At 41.9% G+C, this 27818-nt stretch overlaps 1 protein-coding gene across 4 annotated transcripts; it reads right to left on the bottom strand.

Annotated features, from left to right (window-relative positions):
- Nucleotides 1-5: 5 nt before the first annotated feature.
- SMIM19 (small integral membrane protein 19) lies at nt 6-27818 on the bottom strand. Of its 4 annotated transcripts, none has more exons than XM_087916286.1 (4): nt 27505-27814; nt 25542-25666; nt 13142-13279; nt 6-1760 (listed from the first exon to the last, which is right to left on the bottom strand). In XM_087916286.1, exons 1-3 carry the CDS (start codon nt 27648-27650, stop codon nt 13212-13214), a joined length of 339 nt encoding a protein of 112 aa, XP_087772412.1. In that variant the 5' UTR covers nt 27651-27814; the 3' UTR covers nt 6-1760; nt 13142-13211. The 4 variants fall into 4 exon arrangements, with proteins under 4 accessions (XP_087772412.1, XP_087772410.1, XP_087772411.1 ...); XM_087916285.1 differs by lacking the exon at nt 6-1760 and adding an exon at nt 5688-6391 and having other exon boundaries at nt 6446-13279; nt 27505-27813; XM_087916284.1 differs by lacking the exon at nt 13142-13279 and having other exon boundaries at nt 27505-27818.

Consider the following 27818-nt stretch of genomic DNA (forward strand, 5'->3'; position numbering starts at 1 on the left):
GCTTTTCCTACCGCAAAGCGGAAGATGACCTGACGCCAGAAATTGGTGAAGGAATCGAGGATTTTATGGCAGCGTCACAGCACATGCCCAGGAAGCAATTTTAGGTTGCTATTCTCAGGCGTCGTAGGTTGTTGTTTTTTTTTCTCAATTCGGATAAAGTGCGACTTCGATACCTGCAAGGCTGCAGTTGAATGAGTCAGAGGGATTAAGAGACCGCTGAGGCGGTTGAGACTTGCTATAACTTTAACTTGCTTTAGATAAGGGAGTGGGGACACGGAAATGGGAGAAGAGAATCTAAATCTCCTAATAGCCTAATTTTTAATGGACCATAGTGCAGAATTCCAAGGACTTGCCAGAAGGGCATTTCTCTACGTTTCGGAAAGAACACCAATCGAGCGCCTAAGAAAAGGCTGCCCACAACCCCGAGTCTGGGACACCAGTGCCCTCTATCTTCTACCTGGACAAGCGGCACTATCTCACGCTGGAGGGTCAAAAATGCGGTCGTGGAGTTGAATTGACGGGGTTTTTGTTGTTGTTGTTGTTTTTTTTTTTTTTGACCCGGTATCCGAGACGTCTTTTCAAAGCGCTGCGGATCTGAATAAATAGTCGCTTCTACCACCCCGCCAACCCCCCGCCCCTTAAAGAACCTGGGAGAATGACAGTAGATGCCTTGGATGCATGAATGCACCTGCCGGGTTGTCACCGTAGAGCGCTGTAGAGGCAGCTATGTTTTCAGCACCGATAATAGAATATCTTTCCCATTTAGCAGATAATTTGGGATGGAAAAACCCCAAGGTATTTTCAAATTCCTGCTTGAAAAAAAAAACTACTTGGAAAAAAACGGTTATCTTTCTACATTGCTCCACTGTCCTCCCAAAGCAAGCAGCCTAACTTACCCCAATTCACTATTAGAGTGAATAATAAGCACCTGAAGGAAAAGCTTACAGTTGATTCCCAAATATGCCAATCCTTTCAATTAATTACCATTTAATGAATCATGAATCTGTTGGCAAAGCCCCAAACTGCTAAGATTACATAACACTAAATAATAAACCAGAACTTACATGCTGCAGTGACTGGCTTCATAGATCAAAGTTTGATTATCAAAGCCAAATCAACCAAGAATTTAGCCATTACTCATTTAACTCCAATTCTAATGCTCCTATAAAAATGGTTCCACACCAGTCCCACAAATGGTTCGTTCAAAAATTATTTTCTGATATCCTTTGTCACTAGCACTCAGGAAATGGGCACTGAGTTGAACTAACAAAACTCTCTAATAATTCAGCAAGGTGTTTGGGAAAGGCAGTGAAAGCTGCACACAAATTGTTGATGAAAGGTATGTTTATTCCCAATTACACAAATTGTTGATGAAAGGTATGTTTATTCCCAATTACACTTGGATTTTTTTTAGAAGCTAACATTGTAAAAAATCCTACAGAAAAATATTGGGCTTGAGTTTCTGCTCCCCAGTTCTGTTCCATTAAGTTTAACAATGTCTTCTAGAATTGGTAAAACTAGTTTTAGAGGAAGACTAAAAACAGAATCAAGTCCATGGTGTTGCTATTTGTCATGCTCAAAATTACTGTCATTCATGTCATAGGAATGCAGCCTGCCTTCACTATGTCAGCATCAGCTCCTTTAATAGTCCAGGTGTTTCTCCTCTTATTCTTCATATACATTTATTTCATGAAAGAATGATGCAACTGTTCTTACTGGAGAAAATGAATTATTGTCGCCTGATGCTTTTCCGATTTTTTCTGTGGAAAAGCATATAATACATTTGTTATGTAAGTCTTGAATTTTTCAGATGTACAGTGTATGTACTAACTAAAGTCAGTCACTCATGCCCTGGTCACTTCCCATCTTGATTATTTCAACGCGCTTTACATGGGGCTGCCCTTGAAGAGCATCCGGAAGCTCTAGTTGGTGCAAAATGCAGCAGCCGGTATGGTTTTCTGCAGACCCCGGTGTGCACATGTGTCACCTCTCCTGCGGGAGCTGCATTGGTTGCTGATTTGTTTCCGGGTGCATTTCAAGGTGCAGGTTGTCACCTTTAAAGCCCTTCATGGCTTGGGTCCGGGTTATCTGAGGAAACATCTCTTGCCAGTCACATCTACCTGACCCAATAGAACGAGGAGGCAGGGAATGTTGCGGGTCCCACCCCTGAGGGAGATACACCTGGTGGGACCCAGAAGAAGGGCCTTCTCCGTGGTAGCTCCCTCTCTCTGGAATATCATTCCCCCAGAGATTAGAATGGTCCCCCTCTAGCACTCTTCTGAAAGGCACTAAAGACCTGCTTTTCACAGCCGGCCTGGGAGCCCAGAGGGGGTGGAGCCCATCAAATGGCTAGTGTGATCTGCTGTTGTCGGGGGGGGTGGGAGTTGGTTTTTGATTTTTGTTTTCCCAATTTTTGTTCTATTGTTTACTAATTTATTTGATTCTTTTTGTTAGTTTTTATTGTTTTTTATTCTTATTGTTTGTTTTAAATATGGTTTTACATTGTGTAAACTGCCTCGAGTCGCCATGGGCGAATAGGTGGCAATATAAATTAAATAAATAAAGACTTTTGAAAGTCCAGAAAAGGAAAAATTATGGTACTGATCACTTGCAAAGATTTCACCAATTGAGGAGTCTGGCTAATTATTATTAATGTATCAGGCTCAGGATTTTCAACCGAAAATTGTAATGAAATAAAAGTATGCACAATGATTCCCGTATTATCTACTGAAAAATACATTTCACACATATCAAATTTTAAATATTTTTACTTTTGTAAAAATAAATATTTTATACACAGAGGCCATGAAGACGTTTACAAGAGCACACACTTACAGCTAACATTACTTGTGGTGTTTAACGGATTTAACAGTACAAGAAACGTGGCACTACTTTCAAATATATCACATACAGAACATAAAAATATGTACTTGAATAAAATAGAAGCTGTATTTTGACAGAACTCAAAGACAACTAGAAAAACAAAAACAAAACTTAGCAAGGAATACAGATCAGTCAGCCATCAGATATGTATTTATCTCACTTGCCTTCTACTTCTACTACATTGTTCAGATGGGTCATAAAGTTAATGCCTTACAGCAACCAGTACAAATGGGGACAATTCTTGCAACTTCAAATGTGAGCATCACTTCTTAATAGTATGACAGGGATCTTTTATGATTACATTAGTAAGTGCGTTGGGCTTACCTGAAACACATCTTCTAGTTGTACGGAAGGAGAATCCAAAGCGTGGGCTGTCTGCTGCTTCCTTGCTTAAAGATGGATTCAATCAAAGTTTAGTCCAGCCCCTTTCCACTGCGCATACCCAGTTTTTGATGAAGGCTGATGATTGACTTGGAGAGTTCTTGGTGCTCTTTATTGACCGTTCCGTGCTCGGGAATAACTATCCAAGGGTGGGATTTGGATTCTCCTCCCGTATAACTAGAAGATGCGTTTCAGGAAATCCCAACACTCTTTCTCAGTTGTACGGGTCGGAGAATCCAAAGCGTGGGACATACCAGAGCTAATTGCCCTAAGGGTGGGCCAACTCCTTGTACCAAACCCCCATCTCCGTGTGAACTCTTTGTAGCACCCTTCTTCCAAAGGATGCTTCCGCTGATGCAAATGTATCCAATTTATAATTTCTGATAAATGGAGATGGATAAATGACCACGTTGCTGCCCTACAGATCTCTTCAATTGAGGCCTGTGTGTTCCATGCCACTGATGTGGCTTCACTCCTGGTTGAATGTGCCGTTATTGCAATGATTGGCTTTCATAAGCTTTCGTGACACATGTCCTGAGCCATCTGCCTATGGTTGATGATGAAACCTTTTGTCCCAACAAACTCCGTTTAAATGAAACGAACAATGCCTCCGTTATTCTAATGGGCCTTGTTCTCTTAATATAAATGCTTATAGCTCTCCTAACATCCAAGGAGTGCCACTTCCTTTCTAGGCTATGGACCGGTTCCGGGCAGAAGTCTGGTAGTATTAACTCTTGTGCTCTATGGCAGCAGTCGCCAACTGATGGGCGCGGTCCACTGGTGGGCTGTGAAAAATTTGGGTGGGCTGCAGAGAAATCTCACCCCCAGAGCACCCCACAAAGCAATTAATCTAGGCTGTGCAGAAGCACAAGGCTGCTCAGCCCATATGGCCTGCAGGAACCATCCCCGCCCACTCACTCCTTACCCAGCAAATTTGTCTGCTAAGTTGCTATTTTTCCTTTTTCCGACCATCATCTGTTCTGCTGTGCGGGAGATTTAGATTAGCTAGGAAGCAGGAAATGGTTGGATTTCTTGTTTTCTAGCTCAGCACAGCCGAACATCCCTTAGAAGGTTTGCTTGCAAGCAAATTCAGTGAAGACTCACAGTAAGCAAATTTGAGAGACCGAGCTAGCCACAAATTAGTCCACACTCATAGAACCAGTTACTGGTCCCTGGGATCTAAAATTATGAGTTTGGTGGTCCCTGAGGTCCAAAAGTTTGGGGACCCCTGCTCTATGGAACGTAGAATTGATCTTTGGGATAAAGGTGGGGTCTAATCTTAATACTACCCTGTCTGGGTGGATTATACAGAGGTCCTCCCTCTCAGATAATGCTGCCAATTCTGATATTCCTCTGGCTGATGTAATGGCTATTAGGAAGGCCACCTTAAGGATGAGTGAAGGTAGTCTACTGACCTCAACGGTTCAAAGGGCTCAGTCATGAGTGCCCTCAGCACCCTTGTCAAGTTCCAAGTAGGGTACCTGTGTGTCACTGGTGGCTTTAGATTGGTTGCTCCCCTGATGAACCTTTCTGAAGGTCTCCCAGCCTCTCTGGGTTCCTTTGTGCTTTGTTCTCTGCTCAGGTGGGGGCAGGTAATTCCTGATCCTCCGGGCCTGCCTCAGTTTCAGAAAATTCAGCCATAATGTTTTCTTTGGTTTCTTCTGATAGCTGCCCTGTTTATGAGTATGCTCAGACCGGCCTGAGTATGGACTCTAGCCTCCCTTTCTCCTGGATAGGTTTGTGTGGCTGTGTTGGAAGCTCACTCAGCCGAAGACTGAGTTTGCCCCAATTAAAGAGTGTGCTGGAGGCTTTGTCCGGCTCCTGGTTTGGTTTAAAAAGGCTCTGGGAAGGCTGAGTGTTAGTTAATCTGCCCTCTTTCTCTGCTTGCCGATCTAGAGTCTGCCCATTCTTACTGAGGCTGCTGCCGCTTGTCCTCTTAATAACAAACAGCTACGTGGGGCTTCCCATCTTGGGATGAGGTTCCGGCTCTTTCTCCTATGAGCTGTTCAGAGCATCCAGTAATGGGAGGTGCTTCAATCTCCGCATTCATAGGCTGAGCTTGATTTGTGGGCGCTCCTCCTCCTCCACGTGACTCCTTCTCAGCGTTCCCAGTTTTTACTCTGCCTCGTGCGAGACAGGCAGTGCTTTCAATGTTTCCTTGACCAAAACAGGAATCTTAGCTCGTGTCACAGCAGGTTTCATTGCAATTCAGGTTTATCTTTAGCCTTCTTCTCAATTCTTAATTAGTCTGAGAGTTCTGTTTAAGGGAAGCGCTGTTGTGCCCCCCAAAAAGGCGGCGGGAGGCTTTTGGAGCTGCTCTGCACCACTTCCCCACAGCCAAATTTCCTTTACCTCTGCCAGTTTGGTTGCCGCTGTGCCTTTAATTCTGTTTCTTTGCTAGCGGCTTGATTTTTCGTTTAAAAAAAAAAGAGGGTAAACCGAGTTGTATCGCCTGTACCCCCTCTCCGAATGCCTTTCCTTTCAGTGGGGAAGTTAATTAGCGTTAATTTCCCCTTTTCTCCGCTGTTTTGTTAATTTGAGAGCTCTGGCTTCGTTTGCAAGGTGGGAAGCTGCCGCTGAGAAGCGTGCAAAAATCTTTAACTGCTGGAGGCCATTTTGAGTGCCACCTCGTGGTTGCGCACCTGTCTGCTATTCCTGAGCTGTGTGAGGTATTTTCTGCTTGAAGCAGCAGGATCCCTCCAGGATTCTGAGAGCAATTTTATCCTCATTTTGGCTACTTGCACTCGAGGATAATTACTTCGCTTTAAAAATCGTTGGCTTAATCCTCACAGCTTTATCCTCAGTGACACAGCAGCAAGCACCTAGGCCTGTGTCCGCCTGTGCATGGAAGCTGCTGAAGGCCCTTACAATCATCAACCCGGGCCTTAGGCGTTGGCAATTTGGCTAATTGGATTATACATTAATCTTGGTTGTTCACTTATTAATATTGGAATATATATATTTCACTGCTCATAGGAGCAATTACAAAAGCAATTATAGTAATAATATAACAATTATTACAATTATAATAATCATTCATGGTAATAAACTATTTGACAGTATAATATTTTAATTTCAATAAAATGTTATTACTGAGATACGACTATCTATCTATCTATCTATCTATCTATCTATCTATCTATCTATCTATCTATCTATCTATCTATCTATCTATAGACACCAGCAAAAAAAAAGGTGGGGGCAATAAGAACTTTATCAGGGCAACCGTTCTTGAGTCAGATTGGATCCTGGGCGTGCCAACCGCCTTCTCTACATTTTATATTCAATTACTGCTATTCTAATTTTGATCAAAATGGCAGATGGTAGCACCTCTCAGGCCCCTTGTTTGAAGGCAAAAGCCAAATCAAAACACAGGAAATTCTAAAGCCTCAGAAAGGGACGCCTTAAGGCGCCATAAGGCCTTACAAAAACAAACAGACAGGCATACTCGATAGACCCACACTGTATCACAGGGTGTCTCCTCTTCTAGTCCATCAGTTTCTTCACACCCTCCTCCCCCACTAGATCTCTCCCTTTCATCCAGGCGCAGCTTGACTCCACAAGGACAACAGGTCCAAGGGTCTGAAACATTGACCAGATGGGCTCCTGAAGCCACATTCACTCCGACAGCCGTTGGTCTTTGCCAGGGTGACAGTTTCATTGAGAAGGTCCCAGAAAGGATGAAAGCCAGGATGGAGCTGGCTATTCGCCAAGGGATTGCAGCAGGGCTCCAACACGCTGTAATGTCCAGACCTTGCCCTGTGGCTACCGACCAAGAGTCCCAACTGCTGAGGTCACTGACCAGGTCGGAGCAACACCAGACCCAGGTACATTTACAGGGGGAAACCCCACTCCAAGAGCAGCAGCAGCAGGAGGAGGAGGAGGAGGAGGAGGAGGAGGTGGTGGTAGACCAAATCATTCAAATGGCCGAGTCTGAATTGGGATCAATGCACAATAGCAAGCCCTGTCAGAGGCAGACCCCTTAGAAGGGGAAATGTCTGAGGATGAAGATCTTATTCCTGACCAGCCTGTTTTTACAGGCTTATTCCAGCCACAGCTTTTCAAATCTCTCTTGTTTAAGGCAAAGAACATTGCAGGCCTAAACAAGCCAAAACCATTTGACAAATCTAACCCTTCAGGGGAAGGACCAGAGGACACGATCTTCAACCAACCAGTAGTTGAAGCAGAGGTAATTCCAGTTCCACCCATATTTTCAGACCTGGTGCAGAAGCAGTGGGCCTCTGCAGCGGTGTACACATCCCCAACTGGACATGATAGGAAATATTTCAACTTGGACCCTGATTTTGCAAATTTATTGAGTACCCCTGAGGTAGACAAACCTTTAGTGGCTTTAGCATCCCCCTCTATTCCCAATGAGGCAATGGAGGCCTTAAAGCCAGAGGAAAAACGGGTCAAGCTAGCCCTATGCAGAGCTCATCAGTCTGATGCATGGGCTATCAGATCAGCCACGGCCTCCTCCTCCTTCACGCGGTCATCTCTTAGATGGCTTCGTCTTTTGAAACAACACGTTCCTTCTTCTAACATTAGGGCGCACCAAGATATCACCAAACTTACTGCAGCGGCTGAATTCTCTGCCGATGCTACCTATCACGCAATCAAGTTTTCAGCAAGGGCCATTACCTCACATGTCACAGCGCGTCGCTTGCTATGGTTAAGACACTGGCAAGCTGACTTCAAACACAAATCCAAGCTGGCCTGATCCCCCATTGTGGGAGATAGACTGTTTGGCCCTTCCCTGGATCCACTACTAATTGAAGCACGCAACAAGAAAAAAATTCTCCCTTCCCTTTTTCAGAAGTCAGATCCTAGAAGCCCCCAGTACTTTCGGAGAGGATCCTTTCAATCCTTTTATCAGGGATCCTTCTCTTCCAGATGCCAGAGACCCCCAGCAGTTAGACCAGGACAGCAACCAGATAGGTCCGACTCAGTGGACAGAAGTAGAAGGGGTGGTCAATCCAAAAGATCCTTTTGGGGTGCAGGGAGCAGGCCCTTCTGGCGACTAAGATAACTCCCGGGACCCAATCCCCATTGGCGGACGCCTTCAGTTATTCGCTGACCAATGGGACTCCTCTACCTCTGATGCTTGGGTCAGAGATACGGTTAGATTCGGCCTCGCGCTGGAGTTTAGATCCACTCCCCCAGATTCCTTCATGTCATACCCTCCTTCCAGACCCGATCAAGCGTAATCTCATGGATTCCGCTATCCAACATCTACTGGATATACGAGCCATCCAACCAGTAGCTGCCAATCAATGAGGGCAAGGTTTTTATTCACATCTTTTCATTGTGCCAAAAATTCGGGGGGTTCAAATTAGATTTGAAACATCTCAACCGTTTCTTAGTATATTGCAAATTTAAAATGCATACCCTCCAATCAATATTACTGGGCATCAGGAAAGGGGATGTGCTCACGTCCATAGATTTGACGGAGGCGTACCTGCACATTGCCATTCAGCCTTCCCATTATATGTTTCTGAGATTCTGCTACAATAACCACCATTTTGAATATGTGGCCCTCCCATTCAGATTAGCCTCGCAGCGCTAGCTGCCCACCTCAGGAACATCCCTGTATGCCTCCAGTGTTATCTTGACGATATTTTGATCTTATCTCCTTCCGCCCATCAGGCAGTCATAGACACTCAGAACACATTACTATCCCTACAAGAGCATGGCTTCTTAATAAATTGGAAAAAGAGTCAATTAACACCATCGACTCGGATAATTCATTTAGGGGCAGTCATAGATACGGTGGAAGGCAAGGTTTATCTGTCACCAGATAGACTAAATAGCATTCAAAAATTAGTTAAGGAGATCAGGTTGCTTAAGAGGGTGTCCTTAATGGATCTATCAAAATTGTTGGGCAAAATGATCTCATGTATTTCTATTATCCCTTGGGCCCGCCTCCACACTAGATCCTCCAGTGGTTCCTGCTACCGTACCAGCGATCCAGCCGAAGCAACTCCAAACACAAAGTCAGGGTTCCACCCAAGGTGCTCATGTCTCTCCTCTGGTGGTCCAAACTGGTTATCAACAGAGGCTGTCTCTTCAAGGAGCCACAAAGGCTCACCATCACCACAGATGCCAGTCTGTTTGGATGGGGAGCTCACGTCCAGTCGCTCACAACCCAAGACCGATGGTCCGACATAGAACAGTTGTGCAGCATAAACTGGCTGGAACTTTGCACAGTACACCTGGCCCTTTGCAACTTCCTCCCCCAGGTACACGGTCAGCACATACTGATACTGACAGACAATGTAACAGCCAAAGCTCACATAAACAAACAGGGGGACACACAATCAAAACAGCTAATGCGGGAAGTGGAGCGCCTGTGTCGCTGGGCGGAGAACAACCTACTTTCCATCAAAGCAGAACACATTTCGGGTCTGTCAAATACACAGGCAGACTGGCTAAGCAGGGCCACCATAGATCAATCGGAGTGGCGCCTCCATCCATCCCTGTTTCAAGAAGCGGCACGAACATTTGGTCAGCCGGTGGTGGACCTATTTGCTTCCCCTCTCAACACTCAGCTCCCGAGATTTTTTTCCAGGTACCCATACCAAGGGGTGGAGAATTTCAACTTGCTCTGCTGTCGATGGTCCCCGGGGCTCCTGTATGCATTCCCTCCACTTCCGCTGGTTCCCAAGGTCATCCAGAAGTTGCTAGACGAGACAGCGGAATTACTTCTAGTAGCGCCTTACTGGCCCAGACGGCCATGGTTCATAGACCTCCGCAGTCTCTCGGTAGCCCCCCCCCGGAGAATCCCGTCAAGCAGAATCTCATTAACTCAGGGGCCCTTCAACATCCGGATGCTCAATGGTTACAATTGACCGTCTGGAGGTTGAGCAGAGTGGTTTGAAGAGTGAAAAGCTATCCAACAGAGTTATCGACACTATTTTAGCCGCCAGACGCCCCTCAACAATTCGCATTTATAACGCCACATGGTCCACCTTCTGCAAATGGTATAGTAAGTTTCAAATTAATCCTGCCTCTCCTTCTGTCGCTCAGATTCTAGAGTTTTTATAGGAAGGACTTGATAAGGAGTTCACACCTAATACGTTAAAAAGGCAGATGGCGGCCTTGGCATCAGTTCTCACTTGCAAGGGCCTCAGTTCTCTTTCACATCATCCACGCATAAGGTCTTTCCTTCGAGGAGCCACCAATTTACGCCCGCCAGCACTGCACCGTTATCCCACCTGGGACCTTAACAAGGTCCTTGTTGCTCTCCCTAAGGGACCTTTCGAACCTTTGAAAACGTCAAGTCTCCAATTTCTGACGTACAAAGTAGTTTTCCTTGTAGCGATCACCTCCGCTTGTCGTATCTCGGAAATTGCAGCCTTGTCTGTCCGACAAGATCTCTGCGTGTTTCATGCTGATCAAGTGGTCCTTCGTCCTGATCCCACATTTATGCCCAAGGTCAATTCAGCTTTTCATAGAGCACAAGAGTTTATTCTTCCAAATTTTTGCCCCAGACCATCACAGGGGATGGAAAGACAATGGCATAAGCTTGATGTGAGGTGTGCACTGCGAATCTATATCAAGCATACAGCAGCTTTCAGGAAATCGGAGGCTTTATTTGTGTCTTTTCAGCCCAATACTCAGGGTTACAAGGTCTCACCATCTACGATAGGCCATTGGATATGGGCTGCAATAGCAAAAACATATCAGACTCAATCTCTGCAGGTGCCATGGGGCGTAACAGCTCATTCAACAAGGAGCGCAGCAACTTCGGCAGCTTGGGCCACACAGGCACCAATAATTGAAATCTGTCGGGCCGCGACTTGGGCTTCCCCATCACCCTTCATCAGACATTATAAAACTGATGTGTTTGCCTCTGCTGAGGCTTCCTTTGGCAGAAGAGTTCTGCAACGGACCAGGAGGAGATTCCAGACCAGACGGAGTCCCTCCTGTAGGACAGGCCAAGCTTTGGTATGTCCCACTACTGGATGCTCTGAACAGCTCATAGGAGAAAGGGTGTTGGTACTTACCTGACACGCCTGTTCTCTTTGAGCTGTGAAGAACATCCAGCCCCACCCTTTTTTCCATCTGGTGGGGTCCTGTTTCGGCCAATGAACTTTTTAGAACATGAGGATGGGAGTGCTTATTTCTCTTGTCTTCGCCAAAACTGGGGAATGCTGAGGAGTCGTCATGTGGAGGAGGAGGAGCGTTTCACAAATCAAGCTCAGCCTATGAATGCGGAGACTGAAGCACCTCTCACTACTGGATGCTCTTCACAGCTCAAAGAGAACGGGCATGTTAGGTAAGTACCAACGCCCTTTCGCTTACTCACGGTTTGCTGACTTTCACTCTTTCTCTTTTCTCCAAAGCGTTGATACTATATTTTCTTTCTTTCTGAGCACTCTCTCCTCATGTCCTCTTTGCATGAAGACAGAATCAAAAACTGGGCATGTGCAGTGGAAAGGGGCTGGACTAAACTTTGATTGACTCCATCTTTAAGCAAGGAAGGAGGAGGCAGCTCATTCTTTGGATTCTCCGACCCGTACAACTGAGAATAAGCATGCTGCTTATATTTAGATTTAAATTATCTGGACTGTACTACAAAAGGATACCAGAAAGGAATCCTCACAAGAATAAATACATGGTACATATCAAAATAGCATTTGCTCTAACCTTTCTGCATTTCAAAACAGATCAACTGCTGTTTAGATTAACAATTATTTCAGTGTTGCGCCCAAAGAATCTCAAAATTAGAATTGGGGTTACAAAATTCAGCAACTCTTGATGTATTCAGAAGTTAAATTTATAAAAGCATTAGAATATATATAGAAGAGAAAGAGAAATGTATAAATGAATAACAAATGTAATAGAACTGAACATTTAATAGCCAAAATTATTGTCTATTATTGGAAAAAATAATACTGTCCACATTTAAAATGTAAATTAAAATACAATCAATTAAAACCTTCAAATCTTCAGACATGCCCAAATAAAATGTGCTGCAAATATATAAGCACCTGAAGATTTTATATTTCCAGTGTCAATCTCACTTTATATTTTTGATAAACCAACAAATAATTGATATTTATCCATTATAAGTCTGACAAAAATAGTGCTATTATCTGGCTTCTAACATCATCCTCTTTTAGACTTTTAAGTCTAAAATATTAAATTTGACCCAGTCATAAAATATTGAAAACTACTACTACATTATCATTTATCAGCCTTCCATCCTTCCGAGCTCAGTAAAATGAGGACCCAGATCATTGAGGTTATATGCTGACTCTGTAAACTGCTTAGAAATGGATGTAAAGCACTGTGAAACAAATGGTATATAAGTCTAAGTGCTGTTGCTATTGGTGGTGATTTCTTAAGAAATTATAATTTCAGAATTCAATAGAATAAAACAATTAAAAGGACAAATGCAAAAAATATTCTTGTTTCATCATATTCACAGAATGGACTGTTTGTTCCTTACTAATTTCTGTTCTAACTGCTGTATACAGAAATGTTTCCTAAACTTCATATTTTATGTATATTCAGTTGCACATTACAATTCAATATATCTGCCTCATTGAGTGCAATGTTTACTGCACGATTTTTCACTGTGTGAAAATGTTCATTTATAGAAGCAGCTGAATTACTTTCAGCATTATGGCACATCAAATAGTATGTGCCTCTATTCCTCTTTAAATGAAGATTCGAAACAACTGCAGGAATTGCAGTGATCATCTCAGTGCTCTAGTGAGCTAATATTTGTATTGGAATGAATTAAGAAATAAGAGCTAGATTTCTGTATTTTTCAGATGTTAGAAATCATTATACAGTAATATATAAATTCAGAGCCTATAGTCAAAACATAGGATATGCAATTAGTGCACATTTTAATAATATTTAATACCATTAAAGTTGCACTGCAAGTGATTATCATCAATGCTCTGGCATCCTCAGCACTTCAGAAATTCAAAACTTCATTCCACCAAAAGCTGTACACTATCAGTCTGTTTCTGTGGTTGCTGCTGGTGGTCATATTTCCTTGCTAGAAAATAAATACATTTAGATATTAGGCTGTAATCTGAATGTATAGCTAAAAGTGATCCACACAGCATAAATAGGGCTTATTACCAAAAACACATACCAGGATTGCTTTCTAAATTTTTATTTAGGATCAAATCTTGTATCGGTGGAAATAACAAACTGTAGTGTAAGTTTACCAGTTTCCAATACATTTTGGATCAAAATTAATCATTTCTCACAACTACCAAATGTAAATTTTTAATCACGAAAACTTATAGCAAATTGTAATAGCAGCACCAAGCCAAAGAAGATCTTTAGCAGTTATAAACTATATAGGAATAAAAAATATATAAATATATTGTTTAGTTGGGGCATCAATCTACTACTAGGTTTGATTTTAATACTATACATGCAATCTTTTTGGGGTAAAAGAGGGATACCTATTCTAAGAACCAATAAAGAAAGCTGCTATTGAGCAAGGTACCACCTATTCTGCAGGTTTGGAAGGTTGTTGTTTTTTTGCCTAAGTGTAAAACCTTATTTTTGTCACCATTGAATTTCATTTTGTTGGATAAGGCCCAGGGTTCAAGTTTATTAAATTCCTTCTGGAACCTGAGCCTATATTTTGGAGTGTTAGGTACTGTTTAATGTCATCTGCAAATTTGATGAATTCCCCTTCTATTCCCTCACCTAGATCTTATGAAATCACTGAAGAATACTGGGCCTAAAACAGAACATTGAGGTACTCTCCTGTATACTTCTCTCTATATAAATGTGGGTTCCATTAACAACTACATGTGGAGTTTGATTAGTCAGCCAGTTATGAATTCATCTGAGGATGCAGTCTAATCCAATTTTTTCTATATTACTAAATAGAAGGTTGTAGTCTACTTTATCAAACGCCTTACTAAAATCTTTTTATGTCTATAGCATTTCTCTGGTATACAAATTAAGACACTTTGTCAAAAAGTGTATTCAGTTTTATCTGGCATGATCTATTTTTGACAAAAAAAAATAGACTTCTGGTTATAACTTTGCTTGTCCCTGGGTGTTTGCAGATTCGTTGCTTATCTTTTTCCAGGATTCTCCCAGGTATTGATATCAGGCTGATAGTTCTACAGTTTCCTGTATCCATTTTTTTTCCTTTTTGAAGATGGAAACCATGTCAACAGCTCTTTTTGAATCTTCTGGTAGTTCCCCAGTGCTCCAGCATCTTTGAAAGATGGTTCAGTGGTTCTGAACCAGCTCTTTCAGAATTCAGAGTCTGCCCGCTCTTTCATAATTCTGGGGTGTAATCTGTCTTGATCTGGTGATATGAACTCATCTAGAGTGAATAGGTGTTCTCTTACTGATTTCTTGCCTATTTTGATTTGTCTTTTACAGTACGTTTTTTGAGAGTTTGGATTCTTTGTGGAAAGACAGATACAAAGAATGATTTAAGCAGTTCTGCTTTCTCCCTGATGCCAGTCACCTCCTTCCCATCTCCTACTATTAGTGGGCTGATAATTTCCTTTAGTTTTTTAATGTTTTTATATATTGAAACAAACTTATTTATTGTTAAAATTCACTGCAAATCTTAGTTCATTCTGAGCTTTAGTTTTCATATTTGAAGTTTGGATTTATGTGCTGATATTCTACCTCAGTTATATGCCCCTCTTCCTACTTTTTATATCTGTCCTTTTATCAGAGTTTTTTGTGCAACCATGATGGTTTTTTCAGCATTATTTTTTTATTTTTTTTCCCCAGTAGTATTGGGTTAAACTAGGTTTTTATAATTTCATTTTTCAAAGTTTCCCAAACTTCTTGAACTGTTTTCCCCTTGAGGATTTCCATCCATGGACTCCTTTCAAGCATTCTTTGTTGAAATCAGCTTTCTTAAAGTTCAAGACTCTTGTTTGACTTTTTTCTATTGCCTGAGCTTGAATTGAATATCAATATTGCCTGGTTGCACCCCCGCTTCCAAAATTCCCATAACTTCAACCTCTTCTGTCATTTCATCTCTGTTAGTGAGAACTAAGTCCAGTATGGCTGACTCTCTAGTTTCCTTCTGTATTTTGGGGGAGACAAAATTGTCTGCTAGTTCTATCAGAAACTGTTTGATCTTCCACTAGGTGCAGAGTTTGTCTCCCACTTAATATCAGAATAGTCAAAATCTACCACATTACTATTGTGGTGTGCATCCTGCACACTGTAGTGAACTACAAGTTAATATTTATTACAGCCAGAAACCAGACATCAGAGCAAATATTTATTACAGCCAGTTAAAACACTTAAGGAATATGCACTTAAAAATTATAGAATAAAGTAGTGAATAAAAGATAAAATCCATACTAAAATCACAGCATGTCCTAACTATACCATAATATCAATCCTTAAACTGTGAGACTTATAGTCATTAAATACTAAAATGCAAAAGAGTATATAGTACAAAAGGGTTTGCTTCATTAATTGTGTAAAATAGCTATGATGAATCACATTTCCAACAAATTCCCAATGCTGCGACACAGAATCTAGCCACTGCACTGTAATTACAGTCTATTCGTCCTTAAGCAGCCATTGGAAATTCGTAATGTTGGAATGGCCAGGATATCTATCAATTATTGGGAGATATGGTTTCGTTAATATCTCAATAAAATAAGCATTGAAGAAGTATGCGTCAAAGAGTCTTCACCTCTCCTGAGCCACAGGGACAGTCTTTTAATCAATGGTATTGTTGTATTCACAGAACTGACAGAAGTCCCCACTCTGGTCCGCCGTTCTGGTGGGAGCGCCTATCACTCCCATTGGCTGATGCCGTTTGACAGCCGGCTATAAAAGGAGCTGTCAAACGGCATCAGCTGTTGCCACCAGCTGATCTGCCTGTTAGCCCCAGCAGCCGCAGCAACCCTTTATTAGCAGAATAAAGCCTTTACTGTTTAGCTCTGGTGTCTGCCTCGTATCTTCCGCCGCTCCACAACACTGGCGACGAGGGTGGGATACAATAAGAGGTGACCAGACATAAAACAGCTGAGCTCTGTCACTACAAAAAAGAGCCGGAGCCACTGAGAGCTGATTAGTTGCAGTCGCCTACGCTCCCCGTGAGCGCGAAGTTTAAAGCCTCTACAGCTGAGGAGACAGACACTGCCTGACAGGCGCAGCCGCAAGCGCTCTTTTGAGAGCGCGAAGTTTAAAGCCTCCCCAGCTGAGGAGTTAGATGCTGCCGCCTCACGATGACTTCTAACCCGGCATTCCCACCATTCAAGCCGACAGCCGAGGCGTGGGAATCGTATAAAAATCATTTTTTCTGCTTCCTAGATGCGATAGACCTCACAGACGCATACAGACCATCAAAAGAAATCCTATTTCCTTAGCTTCTGCGGAGCCGCGGTTTTTGACACCGCCACGGCACTGGTCGCTCCGCGTTCTGTCAGGACTATCCCCTGGGAGGAGCTCCAAGAGATCTCTCCAACCACTACTCCCCTAAGCCTTCCCAAATTGCTAGGAGACATGCCTTTAGGAATAGAAAGCAGGCTGAGGGGGAGTCAATTAGTGAGTATGTGGCAGCCTTACAATCAGCTGCCCTACAGTGTGGTTTCAGGGATTACCTAGAAGATATGCTCCTAGATCAAATTGCCTGTGGGGTCAAGGACCTGAGACTTCAAAGACATTTATTAGCAAAAAAAAGACCTGACCTTAGCTATAGCCATAGAGGAATCCCAAGCTGCTGAGCTATCTGCTCTGTCAGCAGCTGAAATTACACAAGGCAGCTCAACTATTCATTCTGAGGAAGTCTCCCTAGATGAGGATCCTGAAGACCCAATCGAGGTAAACCGCCTCAGACATAAGAAGCCCCCTCTAGAAGGACCCAGACAAAAAACCAACCTTGCCCCCAGGCAGCAACCCATCTGCCTGAGCTGTGGAGGAACCCATCTCAGGGCATCCTGCAGGTTCAGGAATGCAATTTGCCTGAACTATCAAAAGAAAGGCCACCTAGTTAGAGTCTGCGAAGCAGGGAGAACCTTTCCACAAAGACCTCAACCTACTCCTATTTTCCAAAGGCAAGTTGAGGATTGCTATACCTGCTACCACTCAGATCACACTACAACAGGCTCTAACAAAATAAGTATCTTTGTCTTTCTAGAAGGTAAGCCTTGCAGGATGGACGTGGACACGGGATCTGCACTTTCTATCATCTCCTGGGCAACGCTAAAGAAGATGCATCCCAGAATGTCCAAGAAGAAGCTCCTGAGCTGCCACCTGACTCTGCGAGATTACCAAGGCAAGGCCATCCCTGTCCTCGGGAAAGGCAAGTTTCTAGTCCAATTCCAAAACTTCAAAGGCCACCTGCCCTTAGTGGTGGTAGATGGTGCCCTTCCTACTTTACTAGGATTAGACTGGTTCCCTGCTCTTGGCCTCAGCATAACTGGTATCCACGTTGTTTCAACCTCTGGAGTAGACATCCTATTCAGAGACTATTCTGATGTATTTAAGCGAGGATTTAGGGTGTTACTCTGGTACCCCTATTTCATTCAATGTAGCCCCACAGGCAACTCCCATCTGCCTTAAACCATGTAGGGTACCTTTTGCTATCCACCCCAAATTAGATTTAGAGCTAGATAAATTACTAAAGCAAGGGGTATTAGAACCAGTAGATTTTGCTAGATGGGAGACCCCCATAGTCACCCCACTTAAGAAAGATGGCAGCGTAAGAATCTGCGCAGACTACAAGACTTCCCTCAATAGATTCCTACAAATCAGCGCCTACCCTGTCCCTGTCATCCAACATCTCTTACATACCTTTGAACCTGGGACTATTTTTGCAAAATTAGATATGTCCCAGGCCTACCAACAGTTCCCTGTAGATGACCAAACTGCAGAATTACAAACCATAGTCACACATAGGGGTGCATTTAAGTGCAAGCATCTCCAGTTTGGTGTAAGTGTAGCCCCTGGGATTTTTCAATCCCTAATAGAGAGGCTTCTCCAAGGACTCCCAGGCGTAGTCCCCTATTTTGACATTTTGGTTTCAGCTAGGGATGAAACACAACTAATTCATAGAGTCAGAGCAGTCCTAGACCGTTTTAGGCAGCATGGCCTTAAACTTAAAAGAGACAAGTGCACTATTGCCACTAAGCAAGTGGACTTTCTAGGCTACAGAATTAACACCTCTGGTATTCACCCAATTGAGTCCAAAGTCAGAATTATCCACCAGGCATCCACACCTTCCAACAAGACTGAACTCCAAGCCTTCTTAGGGCTTCTAAATTTCTATGCTGCATTCCTTCCACATAAAGCATCTATAGCAGGACCTCTGCACAGACTTTTAGATAAACAATGCCCCTGGCATTGGGGACCAAGAGAAGCCCATGTCTTCAAATCCGTCAAGTCCTTGCTCACATCTAATGCAGTTTTAATCCAATTCAATCATCAGCTGCCCTTAGTCCTGGCAGCAGACGCATCCCCCTTTGGTATAGGGGCTGGCCTGAGCCATAGGCTCCCCAATGGCTCTGAGGCACCAATTGCCTTCTTCTCAAGAACTTTCTCTGCAGCAGAAGGAAACTACAGCCAAATTGATAAAGAGGCCTTGGCTGCAGTTGCTGCTGTCAAGAAGTTTCATGAATTCCTTTATGGTCACTACTTTGAACTTATAACAGATCATAAGCCACTATTAGGCCTTTGGTCAGGGGATAAGCAAACCCCACAGGTCCTATCCCCAAGGATGACCAGGTGGACCCTTCCCTGGGGAAGAACCTGTGCCATGCAGATGCCCTCAGTCGTTGCCCTCTACCGGTGCCAGTTGAAGACCCCGCGCCCATCCACGCCATTTTTGAGGTCAACGAACTCAACCTGCCTATCACAGCAGAGGACATTGCCACTTACTCCAGAAGGGACAAGGTAATCGCCCAAGTCCTGGACTGGGTGGGAAGCGGGTGGCCTGCAATTCAGTACACCCCTGAGTTCTTGCCATTCAAGATTTGCAGGCAAGAGTTGTCATCCCTACAGGGTTGTTTGCTGCGGGGGACAAGGGTAGTCATCCCTACTAAACTACAAGAGCCAATTTTAAAGGTCCTGCACGAAGGCCACCCAGGCATCGTGAGGATGAAGCAGCTAGGTGTGGTGGCCAGGCATGGATGTCCAGATCTCCAGCAGGGTAAACATGCGCCAGCCATGCCAAGCGACCAGACCAGCACCTCCCGCAGCCACTCCTACCCGGTGGGAGGATGCTGGAGCCCCTTGGTCCCAGCTACACATTGACCTGGCAGGCCCTGTGCACGGGTGGACTTTCCTAGTCATAGTGGACTCTTTCTCCAAATGGATTGAGCTGGCTCTGCTTCCTTCCACAACCACACTGGCTGTCACGAGAGCCCTGACCAGAGTGTTTGTCACCCATGGTCTCCCTGACACCCTGGTATCTGATAATGGCCCCCAGCTCACCTCTTGTGAATTTGAAGTTTTTGTAGCCAATCTGGGCATCAGGCACGTCCTCACAGCCCCTTTTAACCTGCAAGCAACGGGATGGCTGAAAGGGCAGTTAGGTCAGTAAAGGAGGCCTTGGCTAGGTTTGGCCAAATTGATTGGCACTCCAAACTGTCCAGATACTTTCTGACCCAGCACACAACCCCCTGTACCACGACCAACAAATCACCTGCAGAGTTGCTGATGGGCAGGCACCTTAGAACCACCCTGGATAGGTTGTACCCCCATTACGCCCCTGGCTCTCCTTTGGGCTCTGACAGCCAGGCCAGGGAGTTTGCCCTGCATGACCTGGTCTATGCCAGGAATTATGCAGGGGACCCACTATGGGTACCAGGGCAAGTTGTTTCAGTTACAGGACCTAAGTCCTATAGGATCCTCCTGGAAGATGGTCGTATGTGGCGCCGACACGTAGACTAGCTGAGGAGGCGTTGGAGAAGGATGGCTGATGATCCCTGTTTCCAGCCAAACGACCCGGTCTACCCAGCCAACGCCGAAGGTCCCCATCCAAGCGAACCAGTCTACCCAGCAAACACTGAGGGTTCCCAGCCAAGCGAACCAGTCTACCCAGTGAACGCCGAGGCTTCCCAGCCAAACGACCTGGTCTACCCGCTGCACCAAAAGCCGTTCCCGAAGCAAGCTGGATGATGGACCCCACCTGGACTGCCGACGGACACTTGGACAAAGGCACCTGTGGGTTGAACTCACGCTCCAGCAGCCTCCAGCATGACCCAGGGGGCGAAGGACTCTGTTCTAGCTGGAGATCCTCCAGGACTAAGGCGATCCGGCCGCCTGTGCAGGCGGCCGGCCTATTTGCAGGACTACGCATGCTCCTGGCCAGGGGAAAGGAGTGTTGTATTCACAGAACTGATGGAAGTCCCCACTCTGGTCCGCCGTTCTGGCGGGAGCGCCGATCGCTCCCATTGGCTGATGCCATTTAACAGCCGGCTATAAAAGGAGCTGTCAAATGGCATCAGCTGTTGCAGCCAGCTGATCTGCCTGTTAGCCCCGGCAGCTGTGGCAACCCTTTATTCGCAGAATAAAGCCTTTACTGTTTAGCTCTGGTGTCTGCCTCGTATCTTCCGCCGCTCCACAACAGGTATCTTTTTATATTCGCTATGCAGGAAGGCAGATGGAAGTGCATGACACCTTGAAAGCGAAAATGCTTTCCGGTTGTTCACTATCTCCAACTGGCTAGGATAACTGGCATGAGTAATAACAAATCTAATAGATTCGGGAGCCAGAAACAATGGAGGTTTCCCTGCTTGCCTCTCGATGTCCTCTACCCTTTGTCACAAGTTTTGTTTTGCTTGGTCATAGTCCAAGTTGAGTATTGAGGCTGGAGAAAAGCCTAATTTGGTAAGGTTGGACTCAATAGTCTTGATCCATGAAGAGAATTTATCTCGGAGGACTAATGGAGCAAGGCCTTGTGGAAAAAAAAGTTTTAGCCAAAGATTTAAAGAAGCTGTATAGATTCTTACTTCAACTTTTATTAATCCTGTCTCCAGGCACAGAAGTAAAATGCATTATCTAGAAAAATATATTTGGATTGAACTATTTCCAAATGTGTGAAACACTAAGCTGAGGGTCCAGGCAAGATTCTGTAAACAAGCTATGCTAGCAACTTGGCTTGAAAGAGCTTAATTGTGGCAGGAATGTAGTATCCTCCCTTTGTGTGGAAAAAAATGAGAATAGTGTTTACTGATCTTTGGCCAGAGGCAGCCTCATATTTACTATGTACTTTCTTGAGCTGGTGGCATGGATGATTACACCTAGATACTTTAAGGTGGTTAACTTGCTCTATATTATGATTATTAAGAAATTATGAAGTTTTTTGACCTTTTTGCAAAGGCCATAACCTTAGTTTTCTGGTAATTATGTCCAGTTTACTGTAATTACAATACTAGACTAGGGCTTGCAACATTCTTTTAAAACTTACAGGTATCCTGGAGAGGACCATAGCATAATCTGAACAGAACTACAGGATGATGATTCGATCATCTATTTTTGGAAAGTGGTAATTTGGTTTATTTAGCTATTTAACCATGTCATTAATATAGAAGTTGAAAAGCAAGGGGCCAAGGGGTTTAACCTTTTGAATTTGGACCGACCTTGAGGGATCCTTGCATATTACACCTAACCTTTAGACATATTTTAATATGTAAGGCACATAACAAATGGTGACACCTATGATCAAATGAAGCAGCTTCCAGCTTCTTCCATAGCTTAGTTCTGATAACTGTATCAAAAGCTTCCTTGAGGTCTATAAAGGCAGGGTATAATAACATAGATCTATTTAATACATATTTTTTAATCAAATGATAAAGTATTAAGCACTGGTCTATAGTGCCTCTCCCCTCTCTAAATTAGCTTGTTCTTCAGCAATTAAGTTCTCAAGATCCAGCCACTCCTTTCATTTATCTTGGATGTGTTTGGCATAGAGTTTGCTGATTATATTTAGCAGACTTATTAGTCTGGAATTAGCAGGGTCTCTGTTTCTTGTTTTAAAAATTGGGACAATTGCCATGATTCTACTGGTCATGTCCCAGACAATCCTCTGGGACCTGACCAGTAGAGTCAATATAAGTGAATAGTGCTGCCAGGACTGGAATCCACCATTCCATATTATTCTTTTCCCCCCTATGTATTATTTACTTTATTTATATAACATATAAAAATTCCATTTCAATCAGTGTGTTGTCTGGGTGCAATTGTTTTTAGGCAATTGTAATCAAAATGTTTCCAATAACATTCATCAAAATAACATTAATACTATAATAACAATAATATTTAGCTTGTCCATTTTAACAGATTTCCATTTTAACATTTATCCTGTTTATGTCTCTACATTTCTAACTTCTGTTTTTATTGTCTAACCATTGATAAAATAAGTCCCATGTCAAAAAGTATTCAGTTTCTTCTTTGTCCTTAATAGTAAGCATTAGTCTATCCATTTCTGCACATTCTAGTATTTTCTTAATTACACTCTCATCTGTCAGGATCTTGTCACACTTTCATTGTTGAGCATAGACAATTCTAGCTGCAGTTAATACATGTAAAATCAAGTATATAGTCCGTCTGCAATATTTTTCCTGCAGAATACCCAATAAAAATATTTCTGGTATCATGTCTATATGCTGTTTTATCATTTTTACCAACCAAGTATGTATTTTCGTCCAATATTCTCTGGTTTTTGGACATGTCCACCAAATATGGCAATATGAACCAGGTATTTGATTAAATTTCCAACATTTAGCAGATCTATCCTTATACATTGTTGCCAGTCTTGTTGGAGCAAAGTGCCATCTATAGAACATTTTGTACAAATTTTCTTTATATGCAGTTGACATAATCAATTTCTGCCATTCTGCCATTCTATTGCATATCCAAAATTTTTAGTTTTGCAATGTTTTCAAATCTATTCTTGCTTTTTTCCCTAACCAGATATATCTTAATATTATTTTATTTACTTCTTCAAAGTATTTTCCCTCTAATTTTATTGGAATTGTTTGAAATAGTCTTGGAAAACTATTCATTTATATAGTAGCTATTCTTTCTGTTAATGACAATTGCAGATCTTTCCATTTCTCCAAATCTAGTTTAATTTGTCACATCAGTTTCATGTAATTGTCCTCTTTAATTATTGTACCTTTTGCTGTTGTTCCTAAATATTTCACTTTTTTACTATCTGTATATCAATTCTTTCCATCCATAATATTTTTTGTGTGAAATTTTTAACCAAAATCTTTTGTCTTCTCTTTATTTATTTTCAATTCTGCAACTTCCCCTTATTCTTCTACCTTTCTAATTAACCGGTCCAGTTTCTAATGGGTCTTCTAATATAAAGACCAGTCATCTGCAAACTCCTGTAGCTTGTAGTTCCCTCTTTTTTAATTTCCATTCCTTTTATTTCTTCATCTCATTGAATATTTCTGGCTAATACTTCCCGAGTCAGTATAAATAGCAGAGGGACAATGGACATCCCTGTTTAGTGCCTTTTTTAATATCAAAGTTCTCCATCATGTCCCCATTTGTGATTTATTGCTTTAACCATATTAATAAATCTCTCCCCAAAGTCCATATACTTTAATACTAATAACATAAATTGCCAATTAATATTATCAAATGCTTTCTGTGCATCTAGAAAAATCAATGACATTTGTTTTTCAGGGTATGTTATATGATAGTCCAATGTATTTAAAATTATTCTCATGTTATTTTTAATCTGTCTCTTTGACAAGAATCCATTCTGATCTAAATGTATAAATTCATTCAAATACCTTTTTAATCTCTCTGCTATTATAGAAGCATGTATTTTATAATCTGCATTCAATAGAGATATTGGTCTATACTTCTTTATCTGCTTTAAATCTGAATCAACTTTTGATATAAAAGTAATATTTGCTTCCATCCATGAATTTGGTATTTTTGCTTCTAGCAGAATTTCATTATAAACTTCCAACATCACTGGGCCTAAATATATCTTGTTAATTATTTATAAAATTATGCTGGTAGCCCACCAGGCCTGGTGTTTTATTATTCTTTTGTCTCTTAATTGCTTCTGTCAATTCCATCATGGTTATTTGTTCATTCAACATAGCTTTAACTGTTTTGGGTACTTTAGGAAGTTCAGATTGTTCCAAATATTGCATTTTACTTTCTGGAAGGCGAAGCTGATGTTGTGGTGATACAGTGAACTCTCCACAGGGGTCAATGGAAGTTTGCTGAATTCCTACTGCCAGAGGGTCCGGAGGAATCTAAGCCACCCTGGATGGGTAGTGAAGAAGAGAGGACACTCAGGTAGATCACAAGGAGATAGCAAACTGCTTGTTTGATGGCCATTGCGTTCCTGGCCAAGGCTGTGACAGCCCAACTGGAGAAGAATGAGTGAAGATTAAGGGGGAACAGTGTGACGACTGGGTGAGAATTTTCCAACTTCTGTTGAGGAATTTGTTCCTTTCCATCTATTTCTTTTGTTTGGCTAGGTGGTCTGTATTATACATTATGGCAATGACATTCCTTTTTTATTTTATATTGCCATATTTTTTGCACTATAATATGCACCTGACCAAAAGACACACCTAAGTTTAGAGGAGGGGGGGAACATATTCCACCATTGTTGCCTCCCTCCGTGTCATTGTTGCCTCCACACACTGTTACAAAGATAAATAGCTTTGCACATACTATTACCACCATCACTCATTAGCATCAGAGAGTAATTATTTCCAAAAAGCCCAATATTGATTAAACATACACAGAATTCTAAATACTGGAGGTAGAGATAGAGGGGAAATAGAGAATTTTAGAAAAGAAAATGGGTTGGATCCTAATTTGCAGGACCAGATATTTCAATAATTTATAAATATCCAATTTAGGTATTTTCTAAAGATCTTCTAGAGATCTCTCTGATGTAATTTCAACATCCATTTCTCAGAACCATGTTATAATGAAAAATACCATCCCAATTATGCAAATAAACAGAATAAAAAGAAAAGCATGAGAAACACATGAGTGATAAACTCTGCTACTGTACATTTCTGATCAGTATAAAATGTAGGGTATGCATGAAAGGTCATTAGCAATCCTGCAATCTATAAGATTTCATTACCTTCATGATCCACACACATTACAGTTCCATGAGTAGAAGAGCAAAAGGATCATAACCCTAGAGCATTAAATGTTTTTACATTCAAAATAATAGTAACTTCAAGTGGAGCAAATGTCAGGAATCATATTTATGTTTCATCACATATATTTAGTATCATTTTTTAAAATAGGATCTATAGCTTATCCAAACCTTAGTAGTGTCAAAGTAAATATATTTTACTTACCAATAGAATACATCTCTAATTGCTGCCGAAGACGGACTTTTTTCATGCTGTCATAAAAATTTGGTTCAGATGGTATTTCTACAGTTGGAGGCAATGTAAAAATCCTCATAATCTTCCTCTTATTTCTGAAGCCCAAAAGGAATAGAAAAACATAATACAAAAGCAGATATATTTTCCTTAATAGTAAATGAAATTAGCATCTAGTCTTAATTTCTACAGCAAAGAAATAGAAATGCAACTGGAATTTCAATTAGAAGTGGCAATGATTATCTCCAATTTCCTGTGAAAGCAAATATTACCATCACTGAAAGATTTAACTATAAAAATTAGGCTATGAATGTTTAAAAGTCACTTGATAGAAAGGCTTCCTGCTCACTGCATTCTAACACCCATTATTTCATGCAAAGGCCACTAACAGACGTTTATATCCTATGAAGAGACAAAGTGTTCACCTAAACGTGAAATGCATAGGTTCAGTATTTAGACGTGTACTCAGTACGGACATGAAAGTCAGTGTAAATTAGTTGTTATCAGCCTGTATAGATCCTTTGAATGAAGCGTCAGTCCTGCAAAGTTTTTCAGTTATAGCAAGGTCATGAAGGTGCTTATGTCTGCTTCTTTGGTTGACACTCAAATAGCTAGTACAGAGACTCCTCAAAAGGAACAATAATATGCAGGAAATGTTTCAGAAACGGAGTCTGTAAACTAAGAACTATGCAATTCAAATCTCATATGTTACAAATTGTCCAAGACTTTCATGCATGATTTATTCTTTCTTCTAATACCAAGTGAGGAATCAACATTAATTAGATTATATTACATTGCAGCAAGATAAGATGAAATATTTTGAAACTTTGGCTGAAATAAATAATTAACAGCTTATTGTTTCATCTTCTTGACATTCTGCTTGCAGATGTTACTGTTATTCATAAAGTTGTATACTGTTTCTTTCAAAGAGATTTATTTTAACACAATAGCAATGATTTTTTTTATTTCTATGAAGTTTATTTTTAATATTAGCTAAACCACACTTATCCTAGCCTAACTTATTGAAAAGGCAATAAGTTAAAAAATAAGGAAAGTACAAAACTCTTTAAGAGCATGAATTATTCAAGTTAGTTGAAAAAAGTCACACAATATTCATAGTAAACATTTATTTGAACATATCTATGGAAATTCTCAACCATCCAGGTCATTGTTGTCCCAAAGGTGTTTCAGCAGAACTGAAAAAGCTTCTTGGATGAGAAGCAACACATCTTCAAGCAAAAATGAAGAAAGTCCTTTTGAAAAAGCACCTTTGGGACATTTATTTGAACGACAAATTGGGCCAAGGAATGCCTTCATTTTCTTTATATTATTATTATTATTGAAATATTTATAACACTGAATCAGACTTAATTATGAGCAATAAAAATTTAGTCATCATCATAAAAAAGCACTGATAGGAAGGGGTTACTATATGGTGAGATGTGAAGTGCTGAGAAAAAAACAGGATTTTTCCCAAATTAGGCAGGCATATTATATAAACAGAACATATTTCTCTCCCACATTCTTTCTCTAAATCCCTAAATAAATAAATAAATAAAACCTATTTTATTCACAGTAGTTCCTGTTTTGTTGCCACTCCAAAGCCCTAAATCTCGAGATAACCAATTGCTGATTCAACAGCCAGTATTTGCAAGCCTAGCTATATAGCCAGAAAATTTGTAACGTTATTGCCAGAACCTTTGGCAATATCGCAACTTTTCATTAAGTCCAGGAATCGCCTAGGAAAAGTACCCAACATCGATAAAACGGAGATTAGAAAGCCGAATCTCCCAATCAGAATTCAGTAAGAAAATGGTTTCCCAGCCTCCGCGCCTACAGAAGTTTAATCATCTAACAGACTTAGACGCTTAGTATTCTTAATCAATATACAAATAGGAGTTACAGGAGTCACTTCTTTCCCCGTTGAGATTCCCACCTGCGCGCGTACACCAACAGGGCCAAGCTGGCCAACACCGCCAGCAAGTAAATGTTGGTGGCTTCGTTCCAAGCCTCGTGTACTGAATAGTCCATGGCGGCTACACCACCCCCACCACTTTCGCCCAGCGCCCGGGCACCGGCCATAGGGAATAAAGGAAATCGCAGACTGCCGACCCCCAAACAGGAAACTAGACGTGACCTCAGACCCTTCAGACGCTTCCAGATCGAAAACAAAGACTTGGAGGGAAGGATGGATCCCTACGCAGTTCTCAGCTTCCGGGTTGACTTAACGCCGTAGATTGTGATGAAAAC

This window comes from Pseudonaja textilis, chromosome Z, assembly GCF_049901715.1.
Source record: "Pseudonaja textilis isolate UNSWEBS1 chromosome Z, rPseTex1.2, whole genome shotgun sequence".
Lineage (NCBI taxonomy): Eukaryota > Metazoa > Chordata > Lepidosauria > Squamata > Elapidae > Pseudonaja > Pseudonaja textilis.